At 38.5% G+C, this 21,606-nt stretch overlaps 1 protein-coding gene across 5 annotated transcripts in view; it reads left to right on the top strand.

Moving 5' to 3' along the window:
- Positions 1–21,606, top strand: part of MNS1 (meiosis specific nuclear structural 1) — a 116,132-nt gene that overhangs the window by 20,920 nt on the left and 73,606 nt on the right. For 2 of the 5 annotated variants that reach the window (XM_055537871.1, XM_055537870.1), the window contains exons 1-2: positions 12,660–12,839; positions 13,572–13,793. In XM_055537871.1, the coding sequence (XP_055393846.1) occupies positions 12,675–12,839; positions 13,572–13,793 (387 nt within the window). In that variant the 5' untranslated portion in view covers positions 12,660–12,674. Of the gene's footprint in view, positions 1–12,659; positions 12,840–13,571; positions 13,794–21,606 lie in introns of those variants that run through there. The other 3 variants (XM_055537873.1, XM_055537874.1, XM_055537872.1) reach the window with 2 other exon arrangements.

Consider the following 21,606-nt stretch of genomic DNA (forward strand, 5'->3'; position numbering starts at 1 on the left):
AGTGATACATATATTTAAAAAAATCATTAAGAGCTTTATAATTCAGAAGGGAATGCCTCTGCCGTTCACAGTGAGTTAAGTGTGGTTATCTTTCCTTTACCACTAACCAAATTATAGCCTCTGTGCAGCACAGGACAAATTCCTAGGTAACTGTTACTTAGTATCACAAGTTTTATACTCTGTTGATGTATACGTGATTTTTAATATATGCCTGTCCCTTATTTTACTACTAATTTACATCACTTTCATGCAATTCTCTGCCTATACCTATTTGGCTCCACTTTGCTTTTCTCCTATGCTTAGAATTTGATATTACAAGTGCATAAAAAAGGACAGTTGAAGCACTTGTCTGAGTGAAGGTGATATTTTTCCAATTATATGATATTTTAAGTGAGAGTGACTTTTTACAAAATTACTCAGGTAAACTGTGTTCACATCCACAAAGAATAAGCCTTCTTTCTGTGTAGTGTTCCCCAGCCCTGGAAATGAGTGTATAATAATTCTGCAGTTATTTTCCAGTTTTACTTAAGAATTCACAAAGTCAGCACCTTCCTGGCCCCTGTACACTTGGTGAGGGTACCTGAGCAGGAGTAAAAGTGGGAGAGCAGGAGAGAAGAGGCCGACTCCTCTAGGTTTAAATGAGGCAACAAATAAGCCATTTATTTTTTTTATTTTTTTTAATTTAATTTTATTTTTAAACTTTACATAACTGTATTAGTTTTGCCAAATGTCATTTAATACTGCCCTTCCCCCACCAAAAATGATTTGGCACTTTATCCCATCATCACATGGTCAATGTGAGTCCCAGGTTTTGGTGGCTAAAATACCCAGAAACAGATTTCATTGTCTCAATGAAACAATCAGTTTCAACATATGGAAGCTGGCCTGTTCTGAAGCAACCAGAAAGTAGTCATTTCCTAACTGCATATAAAGGAGAGAAAAAGTACAAAAGGAAGTTACATACAATGAAACCATTAAATGTAGATTTGCCACAAGGCAAGATGGTAATGCTTGAACATTATGAAGAGCAAAAACGGCACAAACACATTATATTTTAAACACTTCATCTATTTAACAAACTATGTACACTCTTCAGCTAAATGAGATGAATTGAGATTCAAGAGGCAGCACCGTACTGGCAAATCTCATCCTAAAGGCATCCATTAATATAAATCAACAGTAGCAATTTGGTTTGATCATTTATTTGCAAGAATCATTAAGGTTTATTAGCATAATTATTCCCTGTGGGATTTCATGTCGAGGAAATGAAAAATGGCATTATCAATATTTAAAAGATAAGTGTGTAATGTTCAGAGTACTTAAACAGTCATCTGCAGGTGGTGTCCAGCTGCAGCAAATTAGATTAGATTTGGGCATTTTTTCTGAACAAAAGAAAAATTGTTTTGTTCTAATTGCTTCATTTTATAAAGCAATACGATTTTGTAAATAATTTCTACAGCATAGTTGGAACTTACAGTGTATACCTATTAACATGCCTGATTTCCGATCAGCAACTTTGATATGTTCAACCTTGCTATGCTGTAACTATTGGGGAACATTAATCAGCATAATCCATCATTTATTATTAGGGAAAGCTCTTTTCCATCTGATATCTAGACCATTAGTCTAGACCTGTAAGTGAAAAGCTGTATCCCAAAGGGAAATGAACCAGAAGATTTCTCCTTAATTCTGGGAGAGCATAAATCCTTCCTTAACAATGAAATATCATTTATGATAGTAATAGTTTATCATGACACATCTTTAAATGTGATAGTTGTTTTTTTTAAGTCATACAATGAAATAGTATTCAGTGATAAAAATAAGTGTGCTATCCAACCATAAAAGATATTGAGGAACCTTAAATGCATACTGCTGAGCGAAAGAAATCAGTCTATAAAGGCTACATACTGTATGATTCCAACTGTATGATTCCAGTGTCATTCCAATATGACATTCTGGAAAAGGCAAACTATAGATATAGTAGGAAGATTAGTGGTTTCCAGGGTGTTGAGTAGGAGGAGGGAGAGATGAATAGGTGACCACAGAACCTTTTAGAGTAGTAAAACTATTCTGTATGATACCATAATGGTGGATACATGACATAATGCAATCGTCAAAACCCATATAGACTTGCAGAAGACAAAGCGTGAACTCTAATGTAAGCTATGGTCTATAGTGAATAGTGTATTAATATTGGCTCATCAACTGTAACTAATGTATGGCACTAATGATAGTGAAAATTGTGGAGGTGGGAGGGGAGAGGGGACATATGGGAACATTCTGTATTCTGTCAGTTCTCGTGGAAACCTGAAACTGCCCTAAAAAAACAAAGTCTATTATTTGTTAATTTTAGGGTAATTCAGGTAAAACCAGCTAATTGTTGCAATTGATTAAATTTGTCTTTGCTTTAGAAGAACAGTCTGGCCAAAATCTCTGCCAACCCCCTTAATAATTGCATAAATTATTGTAGAATCTTTCTACAATACTCATGTGTGGACTGGACACAAAGAGCTGTAACTAAAATTGCCTTACAATCAAAAGTCCTTAGAGAAACAAATGCATACATGTTTGCTAAAATACTTGCTGCATGACATTTTGCTGTTAGGAACTACTGAATCTGTTATATCCTAAACTTGTCCTCATCTCTTACTCTCTCTATAAAGATCCTAACACTTTGAGGGGAAGATTAAGCTAAGAAATCTGCAGCAGGCTTCAGTTCAGTTCAGTCACTCAGTCGTGTCCAACTCTTTGCGACCCCATGAGCCGCAGCACGCCAGGCCTCCCTGTCCATGACCGACTCCTGGAGTTTACTAAAACTCATGTCCATTGAGTCAGTGATGCCATCCAGCTATCTCATCCTCTGTCATCCCCTTCTCCTCCCACCTTCAATCTTTCCCAGCATCAAGGTCTTTTCAAATGAGTCAGTTCTTCACGTCAGGTGGCCAAAGTATTAGAGTTTCAGCTTCAGCATCAGTCCTTCCAATGAATATTCAGGACTGATTTTCTTTAGGATGGACTGATGGGATCTCCTTGCAGTCCAAGGGACTCTCAAGAGTCTTCTCCAACACCGCAGTTCAAAAGCATCCATTCTTTGGCACTCAGCTTTCTTTATAGTCCAATTATCACATCCACACATGACTACTGGAAAAACCATAGCTTTGACTAGACAGATCTTTGTTGGCAAAGTAATGTCTCTGCTTTTTAATATGCTGTCTAGGTTGGTCATAACTTTCATCCAAGGAATAAGCATCTTTTAATTTCATGGCTGCAGTCACCATCTGCAGTGATTTTGGAGCCCCCCAAAATAAAGTCTGTCACTGTTTCCACCGTTTCCCCATTTATTTGCCATGAAGCGATGGGACTGGGTGCCATGATCTTAGTTTTCTGACTGTTGAGTTTTAAGCCAACTTTTTCACTCTCCTCTTTCACTGTCATCAAGATGCTCTTTAGTTCTTCACTTTCTGGCATAAGGGTGGTGACATGGCTTTATCTCAGTTTAATTTATACACAATACCTAAAGGGCAACCTTCTCTCTGTTCCTCTCAGACAGTATTGCCAATGGGTAGAGCAGTGGAGGTAATGTTGATATGCATTCATGTGATCATTGACCCAAGGAGAGAGGGGAGCAAAAGGTTTGCAGCTTCCAGAAACTCTTTAAAGGCTCAACTGAAGCTTTTTATTTGTACTTTGTATTTTTTTCTCATGGCCTGTCTTTGCCACATACAGTGGTTTTGGGGTATCTTCAAGGAGTTGTTCTAGGACTTATCCTGGATACCAAAATCCACAGATGTTCAAGTCCCATATACACTCCTTAGTATCCATGGTTTTGCACCTGCAGATTCAACCAACCAGCAATCCTGTGGTACTGCAGTACTATATGTATTTATTGAAAAAAAAAAAAGCCTGTAAAGTGGACCTTTGCAGTTCAAACCCATGTTGTTCAAGGGTCAGTGGTATATACCTTTTTGAACAGAATTTCTTTCCTCCATCTTACCTAAAGATGGAGGTCCCTTTGCTAGGGCAACCAGGAGTGCAGTGTAAGGACTGTATGACTGAGAACTTGATTTCTACTTGGTCAGAATGCTGTTGACTTTTGTTGTTGTTCCCCTCACTATTGTGGATAAAAGCATAGCAACCAATATACAAATCCTTTTTTTTCTCTCATAATTTTTGATAACCTACATGGTTTCTCCTTAGTTTATTTGTACTAACTAAATATAGTGCTTACCCCTCCAATAGATTCCCCATTTGAAGCATCCTTCTGATCATCTTAACATTCAGACTGCTACATTCTAAATGTAATGTTAATCTTTCAATGTTTGTTTATTAAGCTATGCTATGTTCAGGGTTCAATTAGACAATGAGTATTGCATTTAAACTATTGCTATGTGTGGTGTTCTGAAATATTAATTGCTTATTTTAAGAAGCAAATAGTATTGATATATTTAACTGCCTGATGAAACAGATAATCTATTCATTGATGAACGAAATACTTTGTGTATTTGATTAATGAGTAGTCTTAAAGCTACAAATTTTGTTGTTGTTCAGTCGCTAAGTCACATCTGACATTGCAACCCTGTGGACTGTAACCCACCAGGCTCCTCTGTCCAAGGGATTTCCTAGGCAAGAATACTGGAGTGGGTTGCCATTTCCTTCTCCAAAGTTACAAATATTTCCTTGCAAAAACTAAACCACTATTGTGATTTAGAAGTCCATTGTCATGATAGAGCTTACCTTCATCAAGTAACTAAATATTTAACGATCAGGTTTGTACTCTTAATGTTTCAAAAACATCTATATTTATTGACCTGTGAACATTTCAGATATATAATGTTGACTTGAGTCTATCCATACAACCAAAGAATTTGTCATTTGGATGCCAAGCAGTCAATTAGATTGTGTTAGGTAGTTAAGGAAATGAAGAAATCATAATGTATCTAGACTTTAGAGAAGTGTTTTTGGAGAATTCCCTCAGTATATTCCTATAGAAGGGTCTGCAAATATTGGTAGTATATTAGTAAAATTTGAGCTTTGGTAAAGAGTTGAATGACCTTACTCAAAGTTTGCTGATCTAGTTCCACCTGGAGAGACTCGTGTAGTGCACGTCAGGGCTCTGTGTTCTCCCAGTCTTACTCAACATTTTTATCCATGAAGTACTTGAAAATACAGAAGACATGTTTATCCAATTTGCAAATGATGTTGACTGAAAATATGCACCGTGTAAGAGTTGTGATTTCAGTTTTATTTGGGGCAAAATAAGGGCTATAGTCTGGGAGACAGCATCCCAGATAGCTCTGAGGAATTGCTCTGAAGAGGTAGGGAGAAGTTCAGTATTTTATGTGGTTTTAGTGGAGGGGGTACATGCAGTCAAGCACACATGTAGAAGTTTACTGCATGTTTCATGAATGTTGCTGCTAGTCATGAGGAGCACATGTCTCCATTAATGATTTTATTGCTTACTGCATATGAGAAGATGCAGGTATCAATGTTTGAACTCATAAAATCTTCTGAAAATATCTACCTGAAAGCTTGTTCTGCCAGTTGTTCCCAGAGCACAGAGTGCCTCCTTTCTTATCTGCATTCTAAACTCCTTTTCAGGATGTGTTGCAGGTCAGTGACCACAATGGCTAGTGACTTAATCCTTGTGCCAATTTTAGATAACAATTTAATGACTCGGGATTATTGAATTACTGGACAAGCATGCTACATGGATATCCTGGGGTTTTTTTTTTGCGTGTGTAGTTTGTTTTTTTTTTTCAATCATCTTTTTATTTGGCTGCACTGGGTCTTAGTTGAGGCATCTGGGATTTTTAGTTGCACCATGCTCTTAGTTGTGGCTTGTGGGACCTAGTTCCTGACCAGGGATTGAACCCAGGTCCCCTGCATTGGCAGCACAAACTCTTAGCCATTGGACCACCAAGGAAGTCCCTGCATAGATATGTTGGAGGAAAAAACAAGAATCAAAAATTGTGATCAAAAAAATAAAAAATTCCTGACTCCAAGATTGCAGGGATTAAGGGAAGGAAACTGGCTAGTAACTTCTAAAAGATAAAGAAGGGAGAGAGGCAAATGTGAGAAAGGAAATCTAAATACTCATAATCGTTAAAATCAAACATTAATTTAAAAAGGCAATGAATACTTCAAATGTTTTGTTTTTCTTCATTTTCACCCATGAAATTAACCAGAGATAGTGATTGTATCAGTTAGGAATTACATTTGGATAGGTAATCGAATCCCAGTGGAATAGAGGACACAGAAGCTTAGACAGATGAGTTTACTTTTCTTTCAGACATGAAGTGCTGAGCTAGGCAGCCCAGGGCTGGTGTGGTAGCTCCATGATCATAAAGAACCAAGGTTCCTTCTATGTTTCTGCTATGCCATTCAGAGCATGTGTTAGCTTGTTGGCAAGATAGCTAGTGGACTTTCAGTCATCACGTAGTCTTATTAATAAATCCAGATATACAAGCCCCACCCCCACCCCCCGCCAACAAGATAAAGCTCAGAGAAATCCATTTTGGCCAAAGTTTGAAGAAGACATTTGAAGGGGTAGACATATAAGTTGTCACAATTCAGGTTGATGGTTTCAGACTTTCTTTAAAGGCTAAGAGAAAATAGTGAACACTTACCATTAAGAAAAGTTGTTCCAGTATATGAGACACCCCAAACCAGAGATCTAGTGTGCCAAGGTCTGTCTGAAGTGTTGAGACTGGATCAAGATAACAGAGGATCCCCTTCTTACCACCTCCTGGCTAGCAAACAGGAGCCACCAAGAAGAGAGAGGTGCTGCTGGGGAAGGAGATGAGTATGCAGAGACCCTCTGACATGCAGGAACACAGGGAAGGCCCAAAGCTAAGGGTGAGTCAGGAATGTTGAGAGAAGCTCTCTGGAAAACCAACCCCCAACATAAGCACAAGATAACAGGAGAGAAATTTGAAGATACTGTGTACTGAAGATAATGTTCAAATCCAGTTTAATTCCTGACTGTACAAACTCAGCCTCCTACATTAATGGTAGGAGAATGGACATGCTTATTACCAGGCATAAATATGACTTAACTCAGTCTTTGCTGTCTTACACAAGATGTCTGTCATTCAAAACGTAAGACACACACAGCTGCATAAAAAGTACAAAAAAATGATAAAAAGTATATTAAGATGAAGCAATCAACAGAACAAAATTCATATGACCCAGATGGTGAATCTATCAGAAAAAGTTAAATACTATAATTAATATATTAAAGTCTCTAAAGGAAAAGATAGACAATGTATGTGAGAAGATGAGTACTTTTAGGTGAGAAGATGGAAACTAACAGCTAATGGAAATACTAAATACAAACAAAATGGTAATGAACACGAAGAGTGCCTTTGACAGGCTCATCAGAGGACTTGATGCAACAGAGGAATGAGTCAGTAAATTTGAAGATGTAAAAATAAAAATTACCTAAACCGAAACACAAAGAAAGATTGGAGGAGGGAAAAATAGAGCATTTGAGAGCTTTGAGAAAATATCAAACAGTCTAACGTGTGGTAACATATATATTGTGGATTTACATATGTAAAAGTAAAATATATGATAATAGCAGAAAAGGTGGGATGGAAGAATTGAAATTAAACTGTTTTAAGGTTTACACATGACAAGTGAAGCAGAATTATAATATCTGAGTATTTAAATATGTATATTTATAGTAAATCATAGAGAAATCACTAAAAAAAATTAGAGGTATAAATAATCTGATAATGAAAATAAAATGGCATCACAAAAAATAATCAAAAAGAAAGAAAAAGAGAAAAATGAATATATAACAGATGCAACAAATATTTTAAAATTTGCAAAATTGTAGATATCAATCCATACATACCCATGCTGCTGCTGCTGCTGCTGCTAAGTCGCTTCGGTTGTGTCCAACTTTGTGCGACCCCATAGACGGCAGCCCATCAGGCTCCCCCGTCCCTGGGATTCTCCAGGCAAGAACACTGGAGTGGGTTGCCATTTCCTTCTCCAACGCATGAAAGGGAAAAGTGAAAGTGAAGTTGGTCAGTCGTGTCTGACTCTTATTGATCCCATGGACTGCAGCCTACCAGGCTCCTCCTTCCATGGAATTTCCCAGGCAAGAGTACTGGAGTGGGGTGCCATTGCCTTCTCCAATACATACCCATAATGATATATAAATGTAAATAGTATAAACATACCAATTAAAGGATGGTGATTGTCAGATTGAATAAAAAAGCAGCACCCAACTATATGCTATCTACAGACAATCCATATCTATACAATTTAAATATAAAAGATTAAAAGTAAAAGCATGGAGAAAGATACATTTAGTTAAATAAAAACTGGAGTGCCTATATTAATATCAAAAAGACTTCAGAAAAAAGAATATTACCAGAGAAAAAGAGGGTCATTTCAAAATGTTAATGTCAAAATGTTTTTCAGACCTCATAATCCTAAAGATGTATACATCTAACAATAGAGCTTTAAAATATATGTAGCAAAAAAAAAAAAACCTGAAAAGAGAAATAAGCAAATTCACAGTTATTCTTGGCTACTTCAACACTCCTCTCAGTAATTGATAAAGCATTTATCAATTGATAAAGCAATTATTGAGAGGAGTGTTGAGGATACAGAAAGCTTGAACAGCATCCCCAGTCATTTTGAACAGTGTTCTCAGTCACCTTGACCTTGTTGAACATCGCACCCCAAACACCAGATTATGTATTCTTTTCAAGAACATATGAAACATTCACCAGAACAGACTATATTCTGAACAATAAAACAAACCTCAATTAAAAAGATTTGAAGTCATACAAAGTATGTTCTCTGACCATAATGGAGTTAAACCAGAAATCAATAACAAAAAGACATCTGGACAATCTGAACTGTTAAGAAAGTTAACAACACGCTCTTAAACAATTCATGGGTCAAAGAAGTGTTTGACTATTTTTAATTGAACAATTGAGAATCACAACACATCAAAATGTGGAGGAGGCAGCTAAAGCTAGGCTTAGAGGAAATTATAAGTTATACATTCATATTTGAAAAGAAGATGGTCCTTTATTTTTTGGCATGTGGGATCTTAGTTCCCTGACCAGGGATTGAATCCTTACCCCCTATAATGGAAACTTTGAGTTTTAACCCCAGTGTGTGTGTCTTAGTCACTCAGTTGTGTCCAACTCTTCGCGATCCTATGGATTGTAGCCCACCAGACTCCTCTGTCCATGGAATTCTCCAGGCAAGAATACTGGAGCAAGTAGCCATTCCCTTCTCTAGGGGATCTTTCCAACCCAAAAATCAAACCCAGGTCTTCTGAATTGCAGGCAGATTCTTTACTGTCTCAGCCACCAGGGAAACCCTTTACAACTCTGACCTCCAGGGAATTCCCAAGAAGGATAGTCTTAAAAATTTAAGTTTTCACCTTATGAAACTATAAAATTAAGAGCAAACTAAGGCCAAAACAAACAGAGAAGAAAATAATGATAGTAAGAGCAGAAAAGAATGGACTTGTAAATTTAAAAAAAAAAAAAGGATAAAACCAAAAGTTTGCTCTTTGAAAATATAAATAAAATTGAGTTATAGCTGGTAGAGCTTTCTCCTGTGTGCATAACAGTAATACAATTTCAATAATTTGTTCATTTAACAAATATTTATTTATCACTTACTATATGCCAAGTACTATTTTAAATGCTTGGAGAACACCAGGGTTCAAAATAACAACAACAAAAAATTTTTGGAGAGTACTTGGTGAAGTTGTTAGAATAATGGGATTACATGCAAATAGTAGTTGCATCCTGATTTCAAAATGTTTTGTACTGTACACACCCTATCAACAGTTTTACTTTTGTAATAACTGAGTTTATAAGACTCCCAAAAGACAGAAACACAGTGTTCTCCCTACACACACACATTCACTCACACTCACATAAGTCCTCTTCTGATGTTAGAGAACAGCTTGAGTCTAAGGTGAGGTCTAAAAGCCTATTAAGATTATCTATTTGCTATTCATCTCTGCATTTCAGTTTGGGAGGTTTCTATTGATGTATGTTCTAGCTCACTGATTCTCTTTCCAGTGGTGTCCACTCTACTGATATCCTATTAAAGGCATTCTTCATCATTACAGTGTATTTGATTTCTACAATTTCCTTTGGATTCTTAAGAGTTTTCATTTCTCTGCTTCAATTACTTTGATTTGTATGTTGTCCGCTTTTTCTGTCAGATCCTTTAGTATATTAATCATAGTAATTTTAAATTCTTGTTTAATCCCAAATGTGTGTGATGGCTGAGTCTAATTCTGATGCTTAATTTACTTTTCAGAGTGTATTTTCCCTTCCCTCTTAACAGTCTGCCATTAGCCTTCTAATTTTTTATTGAAAGCTGGACATGGTATATTGGGTAACAGGGACTGAGGTAAACAGGGCTTTGGAGTGTGGTTTCTTTATTATATGGCTATGAGTTGCTGCTGCTGCTGCTGCTAAGTCGCTTCAGTCGTGTCTGACTCTGCGATCCCATAGATGGCAGCCCACCTGGCTCCTGCGTCCATGGGATTCTCCAGGCAAGAGTACTGGAGTGGGTTGCCATTTCCTTTTAGACTGTGTTTAATTTTGCTGTAGCTGTAGGTTCCAGAGGCTTCAAATCCCTCTAATATTTTTGTCTCCTGTTGTCTTTGGATTCCCTACAAATCCGTTGTTAAACAGAGGGAGCGTTTTCATGTATTTGTGGGGAGGATGGCCATCTTCCCGTCTTCCTCCTCTGCCATCTTCTGTCTCCCAGAGTGAGTGTTTTGTAGGACTTCAGCTGCAGTCAGCTGTTATACACAGGAGCATTGTTGGTGTGGTGATAAAATGTGGGAAAGGGGAAGCATTCTATGATTTTATGATTAAATCTTTCAGTAGAGCTGTGTCCCTGGGCTATGACCTTCACAAATATTTCTTAGATCCCATTTTGTCCACTTAGATGAGACAGGAAGGCTGGAGGAGGCTGGAGGCAGAGAGATATCCTTGCCCCAGGTGAAATAAGGTGCTGGTGAAATCTTTTCCTCTGGAAAGTAGGTCTTTATTGCAAACAAGGCTCTAGACATATTTCCAGAGGGTTGAATATTAAATTGTGAAATGCTGCTTCTTCTCAATCCCCTGTTAGAGCCATGGGAGCCCATTCTTGGTTTTTCATTGTGAGAACCTGCTGAGATTACTGGAGGCAAAACCTATGGAAGTGTGGGAACCTCTCTAATACTGCAGTCTCCACTAGTTTTACTGACTTTAGTTCATACTCAGTCTCTAGAAATCCATAAAAATTAAAATTTAGTTATTCCTAATTCATGGCTTCAGGGGCTCCTGGTCCAGATAAGCAGGTCTTGACTGTGACTCTCTGTATTTACCTCTCTCCAGATTTCAGGGTGGTGGGTTGCCCTTTGACCTCGGCTGTATGATGAATGCAAGAAAAGTCATTAGTTTCAACTTTACCCAGCTTTATGTGGTAGTCAGGAGGGAAGTGAAAACTTCCAAGTTTTTATATTTTGGAGCTTAAACTACAAGTCTTGTTATTAATATTTAAGCAGACATTGCTACACAAGATGGACTTTAATTTGATAGCACAGACTAAGCCAAGTTCACACACTGCTGCTGCTGCTAAGTCACTTCAGTCGTGTCCGACTCTGTGGGACTCCATAGACGGCAGCCCACCAGGCTCCCTGTCCCTGGGATTCTCCAGGCAAGAACACTGGAGTGGGTTGCCACTTCCTTCTCCAGCGCATGAAAGGGAAGTCGCTCAGTTGTGTCCGACTCTTCGCGACCCCATGGACTGCAGCCCACCAGGCTCCTCGGTCCATGGGATTTTCCAAGCAAGAGTACTGGAGTGGGGTGCCATCACCTTCTCCGAGATCACACACTAACTACCTTAAAATTTTTTTTTTAATTTTAGTTTTGACAAGATTTCTATAAATGTCATCTCTAAAATCAATATATTTGACTAATTTGTCTGACCCATTCCTGTTCTTAAGTTCTTCCATTTAAAACGGACTTCACTGTCTAACTTGCCAATAAAATAAACATGACCAACATCCTGCCATTATATATCTGCTCTCTTATTGGTTCCTGTAATGAAATCCATGTGGTCATGTTTTTATTCCTTCAGTTTACCAACAGCTTCTGTGGGCCACCCACAGTGTTTATTAATCAATAATTATGCACCGTGACCGTGCCTCCCATTGCTGAGGACATAGGCGGTGATCAGCCCTGTACAACATGCAGTAAAGTGCCTTTGCTCTCATGTCTTACATAGGTGCTTAGTTGCTCAGTCGTGTCCGACTCTTTGCGACCCCAACGACTGTAGCCCACCAGGCTCCTATGTCCATGAGGATTCTCCAGGCAAGAATACTGGAGTGGGTTGCCATGCCCTCCTCCAGGGGATCTTCCCAACCCAGGGGTTGAACCCAGATCTCCCCCATTGTCTTACATAGGAGTTTGCCGTATTTCTCAGTTAACAGTTTCTAATTTCAACTTGGTTCCAAACTCCACTAAGCCCACACTTCGTCCCTTGAGGGGAATCTTGGGCTCCAAACGGACTGCAAAGGTCTTGCACAATGATACATTTGGAACTCCCGCCTGCCTCCTTTAAACCTATGGAGTAGCCCTCCCTGCCAGCCTCTCAAGAAGCTCAGTACTGATTGGGTACTGCTGCGTCCAATGGGAAGCTGCGACACTGCGCGTAGTCAAGGTTCGAGCAGGCACTCCGCTGTGGCGGTTGCTGGGAAACCGCGTAGACACCGGAGAGCCCTGCTGGTGTTTAGGTTTGGCGCTGGAGGTTGTAGCCGCCCGAGAGAGAGAAGGGGAATTTCGTCTGCCGAGATGGTAAGCATTGCCGAAACGACTCGGTTGTCTATTGATTTAATTCTAGTTTAGAGCCAGCCTGCTTCTAAAAAAGGATTTGAAGTGCCTAATCTGAGAATTAAATGGGAAAATCGTATCTCAGAGACCTCAGGTGCTGGTATTTAAGCGACGCGCGTGCTGGCTGCCCCCCCACCCCCGCCCCGCCCCTCTTTAGATCTGCCAGGCAAAAAATTTTGCTTCCCACGTTTCTGGAAATTTGGGAGATGTTTAAGAACTGCTGAACAAATGAGTGGAAATAAAGCTCCAGGAGACAGCGAATGAATAAATATGGGTTGACTTATTTAATGTGTATTAGGAAAACCTGAGCAGCCAAGGGGGAAGGAGTAGATGATGGAATGAAGTTAGTGGTAAAGAGCTGGTTATGTAGAACTCAGTTGCGCGTCTTAGAATTCTAATATGGCTGTTTATTGGCTGAGGAAACCTGAGTCAAGTTGCTTTAACTTTCCATGCCTCATCTATAAGATGGGGAACACAAATAGTACCTGCTTCATTAATACATATTAAAAAAAATTTTTTTTTAATCTACCACATTGCTTTTTTGTTATGTCTCTGAATTTGGAGTGAAAGCCAAACGCCTTTCATTTATTACAGTTTCATTTGTTTCTGGGGCTACATCAATGTATTTTTACAAATTAGATCCTGGAATACCAAAGTATGCTTTTTTTTTGTTTTGTTTTCCCTTCTTCATTTTAGGCTTCCAAAAGGAGAACTTTGAGCTTCAGTGAAAGGCATCAGAAATTAGTAGATATAAACTATTGCAAAAAATTGCATGTCGAGGCACTACAAAGGCTACAGAATCAAACCAGGGACCAAATGGTGCAGAACGAGAATGATGACCGAGCTGAGCGCAAAAGGTTCCTCAGATTATTACAGGATGAACAATTTGAGCTGGATATGGAAGAGGCCATTCAAAAGGTAAGTTTTACTATTCATTCTCACATCATTTTCTTCTTCATTTTCTCTTTGGAGACAATGAAATGTTAATACTGGAATGGAGCAGATAGGATAAGCATCAGGCAAAGGATGCCTCCCTATGAGTCAGCCCGGTGTAGTGGTAAAAAGCTGAGGTTTTGGAGCTAGACTGTGTGCCTTTGAGTCCTGGTACTGGATATGTTAGCTGTGGAACCTTGAGTAAGTTGCTTTTACTTTGTCTGCCTCATTGAGAAAATAAGAATAATAATAGTACCTATGTCATAGGATTGCTTTATCAGTTAGTACTGTTTTAATAATTAATATAGGCAAAGCTCTTAGAATAGTGCCTGGAAGAGTAAGCACTCGGGATTTTTTTTTTTCCTTTTAAATATGAAATCTCTAATTACTGACTTCCATGGTTTAAGTCTAGTTCTTTGCCTTCCATAAAATTCTAAAGACAAAAATTTAAGAACACCTGTTTTGAATTTACAGATATTAAACATGTATTTTAAGTGGTAGAAAATGAACACTTATATATTAGCTATGAATTTACTTTGTCTGGAACTACATGGATTTGATCCCTGGTTGGGGAACTAGGATGCTGCAAAATGCTGCCCCCCCCCCCCCCCAAAAAGAAAGAATTACGGTGTAATACATAAGTACGTAACTACTAAAGTTTGGAGACAGCTTTTGAGTGGAAATTTCTGAATATTTTAAGAGATGAGGGAGGTAGAAAAAGGGAAACCAACAAGAAAATAAAGGAGTTCTTTTAAATGTGAAAAAGGTATCTGATATTTATGTATTCTTTTAGTGTCTGCTGTATGGTCAACATTTTGTAAGATATCAGTTCAGTTCAGTCGCTCAGTCGTGTCCAGCTCTTTTTGACCCCATAAATTTCAGCACCCAGGCCTCCCTGTCCATCTCCAACTCCCAGAGTTCACTCAAACTCACATCCATCAAGTCGGTGATGCCACCTAGCCATCGCATCCTCTGTCGTCCCCTTCTCCTGCCCCCAATCCCTCCCAGCATCAGAGTCTTTTCCAGTGAGTCAACTCTTCGCATGAGGTGGCCAAAGTACTGGAGCTTCAGCTTTAGCATCATTCCTTCCAAAGAAATCCCAGGGCTGATCTCCTTCAGAATGGACTGGTTGGATCTCCTTGCAGTCCAAGGGACTCTCAAGAGTCTTCTCCAACACCACAGTTCAAAAGCATCAATTCTTCAGCACTCAGCTTTCTTCACAGTCCAACTCTCGCATCCATACGTGACCACTGGAAAAACAGGCCTTGACTAGATGGACCTTTGTTGGCAAAGTAATGTCTCTGCTTTTGAAGTTAGGTTGGTCATAACTTTCCTTCCAAGGAGTAAGCGTCTTTTAATTTCATGGCTGTACTCACCATCTGCAGTGATTTTGGAGCCCCAAAAAATAAAGTCTGACACTGTTTCCACTGTTTCCCCATCTATTTCCCATGAAGTGATGGGACCAGATGCCATGATCTTAGTTTTCATATTGAGCTTTAAGCCATCTTTTTCACTCTTCTCTTTCACTTTCATCAAGAGGCTTTTTAGTTCCTCTTCACTTGCTGCCATAAGGGTGGTGTCATCTGCATGTCTGAGGTTATTGATATTTCTCCTGGCAATCTTGATTCCAGCTTGTGCTTCTCCAGCCCAGCGTTTTTCATGATGTACTCTGCATATAAGTTAAATAAGCAGGGTGACAATATACAGCCTTGACATACTCCTTTTCCTATTTGGAACCAGTCTGTTGTTCCATGTCCAGTTCTAACTGTTGCTTCCTGACCTGCATATAGGTTTCTTAAGATATAGGGAAAGGCAAAAACAAGTTTTAAAAGTGGTATTCCTCCTTCTGAGTTTCAAATTTCAGAATCTTAGACATGACTTTTTAACCCTGGGCAAGAATATTCTTAGGGATTAGATTTTTTCCCCCATTCTTTTTATTCTTATTTTTTCTTTAGTTTTTAAGAAAATCCCAGGTATTGTATCAAGTCTCTCTTGCATACTTCAGTATACATCTTATAAAATATGGATTTTTTTAAACACAGCAGCAAAGTGCGACTATCTTACCTAATAAAATTATCAATAAATAAATTCTAGGCATCATTTAATACCATTCCATAGTCAAATTTCTGTGATTGTGTTAAAAGACAGATTTTACAATTCAGTCAAGATCCAGACAAGGTTCATACAGTGTATTTGGTTATGTCGGATCCCTCTTAATCTAAAACAGCCCTTCCCTTGTACTTTATTTCTTTAACTTCATGTTCTTAACTTGTTTTTAACATGTGTTTAACTTGCTTGGTCAGTTGTTTAATAGGATATCCCACTTTCTGTATTTATTTGTTTGCTTTCTCAGTAGTTCCTTTACTTTGTTCCTCTATCTCTTATATTTCCTTTAAATGAAAGTTAGCACTAAAGGCATGATTAGATTTCAGTTCAGTTGCTCAGTCATGTCTGACTCTTTGCAACCCTATGGACTGTAGCACACCAGGCTTCCCTGTCTATCACCAACTCGTGGACTTTGCTCAAAGTCGTATCAACTATCTCATAATAGATTTATGTACAACTGTTTGGCAATCACTCCATGGTGATGCTATCCTTGATATTGTAATCCACTAGCTGGTGCTAATGTTGATCAGTGGATTTAGAGAGACAGCCTGGTTCCTCTGTTGTAAAGATCCCCACCAAACTTGAATCTGTGGTTTCACCAATTAATCTTTTTTCTTTATTAGGGATTGCAAAACACTGATTTTTAAATTTTGTTGTTTAAAAACAACAACAAAGGGTAATTTAGTACCCTAAAATACAATTTTTACTTGAAAGGGAGATCAATAGTTAATTATCAGAGTAAGAATTGGTTCCTAGTTACTTCCGTTGGTGTATGCCTGTGTTGTTTTTTAAAATTTTGTTTTCTTTAGCTTTGGACTTTTTCTCTTTTTAAAATTATCTCTGTGGACTCATGGGTCTTTATATACTTGAATTAATTGTATTTATTATTCATTTTCATGCTCAAATTGTTCTACCTTTGGCCAGTAGATGCCTTTTTGTTGCTCTGTGTCCTTTTGACAAGACTTCCTTATCTGTGGTAGCTTCCTTGCTTTTTGTCAGAACAAAATGTTATAGCCTGCTGCTGCTGCTGCTAAGTCACTCAGTCGTGTCCGACTCTGTGTGACCCCATAGACAGCAGCCCACCAGGCTCCCCCATCCCTGGGATTCTCCAGGCAAGAACACTGGAGTGGGTTGCTATTTCCTTCTCCAGTGCATGAAAGTGAAAAGTGAAAGTGAAGTCGCTCAGTCGGTCTGACCCTCAGCGACCCCATGGACTGCAGCCTTCCAGGCTCCTCCATCCATGGGATTTTCCAGGCAGGAGTACTAGGGTTGGTTAATTTTATGTGTCAACTGGACTGGGCCATGGAGTGCCCAGATATTTGGTCAAACATCATTTTGGGTGTTTTTAGATGAGCTTAACATTTAAATTAGTAAATTGGGTAAAGCAGATTTCCCCCCCTAGTGTGGGTGAGCTTCATCCGGTCAGTGAAGGCCTGAATAGAACAAAAAAGCCAAGTGAGAGGAAATTGCTCCTTTCTGATTGCCTTCCAGCTGGATTATTAACATTTTTCCTGTCTTCACACTTGGACTGAAATATCAGCTCAAGTCTCAAGCCTAAAATCCTTCTGACAGGAGCTACACCACTGGCTCTCTGGCCTTTGAACTTAGACTAGAACTAAACTAACTGGCTGTCCTCATCCAGCTTTCCAACTCACCCTGCAGGTCTTGGGACTTGCCCATTTCCAAAACTGCTTGAGCTGAGTCCCTATTATATTGTTTCTGTTTCTCTGGAAAACTAATACAAGGCTCATCTTATAAATTTCTTTATTTATACCTGGAATTGACCACTGTACTAAGGAATTCTATCATTTTTTAGTGGAAATAATATTTAGAGACAAGTTGGGTTTAGATATGCTTATTATTCTGAATGTTAGATATGCTTATTATTATATTGATTCCAGGTCTTTTCAGCAGACAGAACTTGGAAATAGGTGTATTTTTAACTTTCTGAGATAAAGTTAGGCTTATGGAATAGTTGCAAAAATAGTATTAAAAAATCCTGTATCCCCTTAACCTGTGTTCCCTTTATGTTAATGTCTAACATAATCATAGAACAATTATCAAAATGAAGAAATTAGCCTTGGCTCAATACTGTTAACTGAATTGTGAGATTTATTCAGATTTCATCAGTTTTTCCACTGACATCTTTTTTGTGTTCCAAGATCACAAGTTTCATTTAGTTGTCAGGTCTCTTTAGTCTCCACCAATCTTAGTCTCCTCCATTCTATGAGAATTCCTCCCTTTTTCTTGCCTTTCCTGACCTTGACTATTTTGAATACTATAGTTGTTTTTTTTTTTTTTGTTACGTTAGTTTTTCTGTTGCTGTGTGTCAAATTACCACAAATTTTGTAGCTTGAAACAACACCCATTTGTTACCTCACAATTTCTGTTGGTCAGAAGTCCAGACATGGTGTAGCTGGATTGTCTGCTTGGTCTCACAAGGCTAAAATCAAGGTGTTGCCTGGGATGCATTCTCATATGGAACTTGGGGCCTCTTCTCAGCTCACTTACTCAGCAGAGTTCGTGTTCTTGTAGTTGTAAGACTGAAGTTTTCATCTCCCAGAGGTTGCTGACATTCCCTGCCACATGACCCTTCTCTACACATGAAGTTTACTTGCTTTCTGGCACCAGAATGTGTTCCAGACTCAGCTTATTCTTTCCTTGCCTTGGAATCAGCCAGTTCTCTAAGGAGACTTGGTTCTTTTCATTGGAGAATGATATTTAGAAACCAAGGTCTGAATGATGGATGTGCTCATTATTAGTGTAACACTCTAAGGGGAAAGAACTAGAAAATAACCATACACACACATCTGTGTTTACATTTATGTCTGTGTCTATCTGCATATATTTATTAATAAAACAAGCCATGAGTCTGTGTTGGTACTGCTGACTCCAGTCTGCCTCTACAGGGCTCACTTTTGTCTTTCCCCTTTTGTTATTTATTTGTAATTGCATTCTCCCAACAAAAAGAAATCTGGCTCTCATTATCTGTAATATATTTACTTATTCTTTCAACTCCAGAATACAGATAGTTTCAGAATTGCTAATCTGCACCCTTGTGAACAACAAATTTACTTACTATATTATAGATTTGGGTACAGTTCTTTGTGTCTTTTGCTTTGTCAAACACTTTTTTACAGTTATTTTGGCCCACTCCTGCCTATCTACTTCATTGTGGTTATTTGATTAATTTTTATTTGTTTTGTGATTATTTTTTAATACAATTAATTTGTTAATTTGTTAATTTGTTATAGTCAACAATCATTGTTCTCCCCACATCTGATTTATATATATATTTCTTTAAATGTTGAACTAGTTACAAATCCTTGGGAAGGTACAAAGATAGTATGGAGTACTGTCTACTGGCCCCTAAACAGTTTCTTTCATTGATTACATCTTTTATAACTGTACTACAATATCAAATCCTGGAAAGTGATATTGCTGCATTATGCTTATGTACTTCTGTGTCATTTTATCAAAGGTGAACGTTTATGCAACCACCACCTCATTCAAGAAACAGAGCTGTTCCATCCCCACCACGACCTCATTCATGATACCCCATTATAGTCACACTCTTCCTTCAATCCCCACTATGCCAGCAATCACTAATTTGTTCTCCATCTTTATAATTTTGTTATTTCAAGAATGTTATTAAAAAAATGTTGTGTAAACAGTAGTGTGTGGTTACATATATATGTGGAATCACATGTCTGTCACTTTTGAATAGGCTGTTTTTATTCCACATCATGCTCTTGAGATTAATTTTTTTAAATATTTATTTTCAATGATTGGTTTACAGTATTGGTTGATTTGTCATACTAGTAATCATTGGTATATGTCCCCTCCCTCTTGAGTCTCCCTCCTGTCTCCCGCCCATTCCCACCCCTCTAGGTTATTACAGAGCCCCAGTTTGAGTTCCCCGAGTCATACAGCAAATTCCTGTTGGCTACCTATTTACATATGTTAGTGTATATGAATCCATGCTGCTCTCTCCATTTATCTAACCCTCTCCCTCTTCTACCTCACCCTTATCCTTAAGTATGTTCTCTGTATCTGCATCTCCAGTGTTCTCTATGTAAGCAGTCTCCAGTGCTGCTCTGCGAACAGATTGATCAATACCATCCTTCTAGATTCCATATATATGTATTAATATATGATATTTGTTTTTCTCTTTCTTACTTACATTACTTCACTCTGCATAATAGGTTCTAGGTTCATCCACCTCATTAGAACGGACTCAAATGTGTTCCTTTTATGGCTGAGTAATATTCCATTATATATATGTGCCATAGCTGCTGCTGCTTTTTTGGGGGGGACACTTTATTTTTTAATTGAAGGATAATTGCTTTACAGAATTTTGTTGTTTTCTGTCAAACATCAATAAGAATCGGCTATAGGTATACCCCTGCCCCTCTTCCTCAACCTCCTCCCATTTCCCTCCACATCCCACTCTTCTAGATTGTTGCAGAGCCCCTGTTGGAGTTCCCTGAGTCATATAGCAAATTCCTGTTGGCTATCCATTTTACATATGGTATTGTAAGTTTCCACGTTACTCTCTCCATACTCTCCCTTCTTCCCTTCCCCCGTGTCCATAGGTCTATTCTCTATGTCGGTTTCTCCATTGCTATCCTGCAAATAAATTCATCAGTACCATCTTTCTAGATTCCATATGTATGTGTCAGTATATGATATTTATATTTCTCTTTTTGACTTACTTCACTCTGTATAATAGGCTCTAGGTTTGTCCACCTCATTAGAACTGACTCAAATGTGTTCCTTTTGATGGCTGAGTAATATTCCATCGTATCTATGTACCACAGCTTCTTTATCCATTCATCTGTCAGTAGACGTCTAGGTTGATTCTATGTTTTGTCTATTGTAAATAGTGCTGCAATGAACATTGGGGAACATGTCTCTTTTTCAGTTTTGGTTTCTTCAGGGTATATGCCTAGAAGTGATATTGCTGGTACATATGGTGGTTTTTGAAAAGTGAAAAGTGAAAGTCGCTCAGTCGTGTCTGACTCTTTGTGACCTCATGGACTGTACATATACAGTCTATGGAATTTTCCAAGCCAGAATACTCGAGTGGGTAGCCTTTCCCTTCTCCAGGGGATCTTCCCAACCCAGGGATCAAACCCATGTCTCCCACATTGCAGGTGGATTCTTTACCAGCTGAGTCACAAGGGAAGCCCAAGAATACTGAATTGGGTAGCCTGTCTCTTCTCCAGCAGATCTTCCTGACCCAGGAGTTGAACTGGGGTTTGCTGCATTGTAGGTGGATTCTTTACCAACTGAGGTATCAGGGAAGCCCTATGGTGGTTTTACTCCTAGTTTTTTAAGGGATCTCCAGACTGTCTTCCATAGTGGCTGTATCAGTTTACATTCCCAACAGCAATGTAGGAGGGTTTCATTTTCTCCACACCCTCTCCAGCACTTGTTTGTGGATTTTTTGATTATGGCCATTCTGTCTGGAGTGAAGTGATATCTCATTGTAGTTTTGATGTGCATTTCTCTAATCGTGAGTGATGTTGAGCATCTCTTCATATATTTATTAGCCATCTGTATGTCGTCTTTGGAGAAATGTCTGTTTAGGTCTTTTGCCCACTTTTTGGTTGGGTTGTTTATTTTTCTGGTATTGAGTTGTATGAGCTACTTGTATATTTTATAAATTAATTCTTTGTCAGTTGTTTCA

Source organism: Bubalus kerabau, chromosome 10 (genome assembly GCF_029407905.1).
Source record: "Bubalus kerabau isolate K-KA32 ecotype Philippines breed swamp buffalo chromosome 10, PCC_UOA_SB_1v2, whole genome shotgun sequence".
NCBI classification, from domain to species: domain Eukaryota; kingdom Metazoa; phylum Chordata; class Mammalia; order Artiodactyla; family Bovidae; genus Bubalus; species Bubalus kerabau.